The following is a 4,206-nucleotide window of genomic DNA, read 5'->3' on the forward strand; positions in this document are numbered from 1 at the left end:
TCCATTGGCCTTATACTTTATCTTGAACACTCACTTGCATTCAATAGGAGTCTTCCCTGCTGGCAAATCTACCAGAGTCCAAGTCTTGTTGTCCTTGAGTGCATTCAACTCCTGATACATAGCATCAAGCCATTTGGGATCTGATGCAGCCTCCTCATAACTCAAAGTCTCTCTAATGCCGGTGATTTTGGACAAATAAGACTGATACTTGACTGAGAAACCTTAATGAGTCAAATAGTTATGCATTGGGTATTTGCAAAGCTAGTGCCCTTCTGACTTTGTCAAGGAACCGTTGCAGACATAATCTTGCAGCCATACAAGCTCCTTAGTGGTCCTGCCTGACTTCCTTAATGGGGGACCCATAGGAATAGGTGTATCCTGTTCTGAAAGAGGTGACTGCTGAGCTGGAGTGTCTTCAGAGAATAAAGGAAGTGGTGATGAAGGTTGTGTATCAGCAGTGTGGTTGTCTGCAACAGGTGGCATTGCTGAAAGGGATGCATCATCATTTTGTGTGTTGATCTGCATAGGAATAGCGTCAGTAGTGACTGGATAGTGCAATACACCATTAGGAAAAAACTGCAACTTTCCTTCCTTAAGTACTTGAAATGGAAAGATATGCTCCATAAATTTGACATCCCTGCTTACAAAGAAAGAGTTAGTTAAAATAGTATACAGTTTGTATCCCTTCTGGGACAATGAATATCCCATCAACACAGCTCCAACTGATTTGGCTGCAAATTTATCTTTTTCTCCCACAACCTTAGCAAAGCATAGACACCCTATGGTTCTCAAGTGCTGTAAAGATGGTACTCTTCCATACAACATCTCAAAAGATGATTTTCCTAACAACACTGATAGATGCAACCTATTTATGACATAAATGGTTGCATGTACACATTCTCCCCAAAATTTTAGAGGCAAATAACCCTGCAACCTGATGGTCCTAGCCACTTCCAGTATGTGTCTTTGTTTCTTTTCCACTACCCCATTTTGTTGTGGGGTGTGAAAACGTGAACTCTGGTGAATCATTCCATAAGATTGAAACAAACTGTGGCATTTAGAATTGAAAAACTCAGATCCATTGTCACTTCTTATTACTTTCACAGTCACAGCAAATTGAGTCTTTATTAAGGCTAAAATTTATATCAAACATACAACCACATCACTCTTGAGCCTTAGTAAGTAAATTCATGTCATTCTACTGCAATCATCTACTATAGTAAGGAAAAATCTATGTCCACTATGAGTTTGTACTCTATATGGACCCCAAACATCCACATGAATCAATTGAAATGGTTTATCTGATCTACTTATACTCTTAGGGAAAGGCAATCTGCCTTGTCTAGCCAAAGGACAGATTGTGCATTTCTTTATTTTATCACTATTAGCCTTGAACTTCATGTTTGGAATTTGTTTCACTAATCTATCTGGAGCATGTCCAAGTCTTCCATGCCACACCTTTAAGTCCTCCTCCTACACAGTAGATCTCTAAAGATGTACATTTGCAGCCTTGGCTTCATGTTTCTGATGCTGGAAGTTGTACAACCCTTCTAATTCCTTACCAATCCCCTTCACCGTCCCACTGTGAAGGTCTTGCATTATCCAGAAGTCAGGATAAAAGGATATAAAATATCTTAAGACCCTTGTAAGCTTGGACACAGACAAGAGGTTATATTTAAAATTTGGAACATACAAAACATTCTTAACAATATTGTTTTCACCAATTCTACTCTCTCCGGTACATTCAACATCAAGTGAAGTTCCATCAAGTACATATACCTTTGGTGCATTGCCTAGGATATTTGTGTTTATCTTGTCAAGTAGCTCTCTGGTGTGAACCATGTGGTTGGTTGCACTAGAGTCCACTGTCCAATTCTCATCTTTAACCTTTTCATTTGTAACAAAGGTCTTAGATGTACCTGCAAAGCTTGCATTTTCACCTGTCCCTGTACTAATCTGCTTCAATATTTGATCATATTGCTCTTGAGTAAACATGATTGGCCTTCCTCCTTGTGCTACATTTGCAGCAAATGTGTTGATCACTTGTTGTGCCTCCTGTGTAGTTGTATTGGTCACCTGCTTTGTCATTGATTGTTGTTCTTCCTGTATGGTTGCATTGGCCATAGGTCTTTGAGGAAAGCCTGTTGTCTTCTTCCTCATTTTGAAATCAACTGGATATCCATGCAGTTTGAAGCAAGTGCCTCTTGTGTGTCCTTTATAGTTGCAATAATCACAGAATAGATTTCCTCTTCTGGGATTATAATTGTTCCCTGAATTCATGCCTTTGTTGGTGAAAAATGTTGTTCCATCTCCAATGTCTATAGACTGAGTGAACTTTCCCAAAGCTCTTTGGCTTTCTTCAGAGACTATCATGGAATATGCTTTATTAACTGTAGGAACAAGGCTCATCATCAATATCTGACTCCTAGGTTGGCTATATATTTCATTTAGCCCCATAAGAAACTGCAGCAGCCTTTGGTACTCAAAATGTTCAAAATAGCTCTTAGATTCTGTGCAGTCACACCCAGGGCAGGGCATCAAGGCATCATATTCCTCCTAGGTGTCTGTCAATTTGGAGAAATATGCAGAAACTGAGGAAATTCCCTGCGATAAAGTTGCAATTTCCTTGTGCATGAAGAAGATGCAATATTCATCTACCTTATCATACTTATCCTTTAGATCAGTCCAGACTTTGTGTGCACTAGATTTGTATACAATTCCACTAAGTAATTCTGTGCTCACAGCATTCATAATCCATGACAGAACTATTGCATTACACTTCTCCCAAAGCTCATGCAAGGATCGATCAAACTTATCCTTAGTACATCGTCCATCAACAAATCCTAGCTTACTTTTACCAATTAGACCTATTTTCATAGATCTACTCCACAATGCATAGTTTTCAGATCCAGTTAGTTGAATAGAGATCAGGGAACTACCTGGAGTATCACAGGGCTGTAAATACAATGGGTGATGATGATCTATGGTCATTGCTGTGCTTGTTCCAGTTGAATTTTCTTCTCCATTCGCCATTGCCAACAGATTCAGTTGATTCAACTCTCTGATTCAAGGAATTATAGATTCACAAATCGCAAATCAAAAAACAGAAACTAGATTAACTGATTGAGGAAAAACTCAAATAATCAGCAACAAAATGATTCTGCAGACATCAGAAGATATCCACCACAACGATCGTGTGTTTAGCCCCTAGGCTCTGATACCATGATGAAGCTCGAAGATCAGATCAACTGGAGCTAGGAAGAAGAAGATGAACAAGAAGGTTCTAGAATGAAGAACTCATTGGAGAGCATGTGAGCAGAAAATGATTGTATATTTCACTATGTAAAAAACTGAATACAAAAGATATATGTCCTACTTATATACATTGTGTATGACAGCTGGACTAACATTCTCCACTAACTATCTAACCACCAATCACATAATTAGTTATAACTAACCTTCAGCTAACTGATATATCCACTGAATGCATTTTTATGGTACTAATATATCGGCTCCTGTTGCTTTTTTTTGAGCCGAGGGTCTCCTGAAAACAGTCTCTCTACCCTTCGGGGTAGGGGTAAGGTCTGCGTACATATTACCCTCCCCAGACCCCACTTGTGGGATTATACTGGGTCGTTGTTGTTGTTGTTGTTGTTGTTGTTGTAACCTTCAGCTAACTACACTAACTCACGTGACTGTCATGTGTCACTATCCTCAATAAAATCAAAATTGACAAGATTTTAGAAATGCCATATTTATTACTCCCTCTGTTACAGTTTATGTGAACCTATTCTTTTTTGATCCGTATTAAAAATAATGATCCCTTTCTAAATTTGATTACAATTTAGCTTAAACTTACAATTCTAACCTTAATGAAAAGCTTTTATAGCCACACAAATACTATGGGCCCCTTTTTGACTTGTTTAGAACCACAAATTCCAATTTTTTGTATTTTTTCTTAAACTCCGTGTCCAGTCAAACAGGTTCACATAAATTGGAACGAAAGGAGTAAAACCTATTGTTTTCACTTTTATGTTTATGTATTAAGGCATACATGTACGAATTTATTTATTAAAATCATTATTTCGGATTATAATTAGCTTATAATCACTTCCTTAAAATATTAAAAGCAAAAATGAAACTACTATCCGCTAAAGTTCAAATAAGATTAACACATCATTAAACGAAAAAAGAGTATAAAGAAAC

General features: G+C 37.8%; 1 protein-coding gene across 1 annotated transcript; it reads right to left on the reverse strand.

The window, feature by feature from the left end:
• Window positions 1-2,556: 2,556 nt before the first annotated feature.
• Window positions 2,557-3,033, reverse strand: LOC138883576 (uncharacterized). The gene has a single exon (XM_070164271.1). The coding sequence runs from the start codon at window positions 3,031-3,033 to the stop codon at window positions 2,557-2,559; it is 477 nt and encodes a 158-aa protein (XP_070020372.1).
• Between the last annotated feature and the right edge of the window lie 1,173 nt (window positions 3,034-4,206).

The sequence above is a fragment of the Nicotiana sylvestris genome, chromosome 12, assembly GCF_000393655.2.
Source record: "Nicotiana sylvestris chromosome 12, ASM39365v2, whole genome shotgun sequence".
Lineage (NCBI taxonomy): Eukaryota > Viridiplantae > Streptophyta > Magnoliopsida > Solanales > Solanaceae > Nicotiana > Nicotiana sylvestris.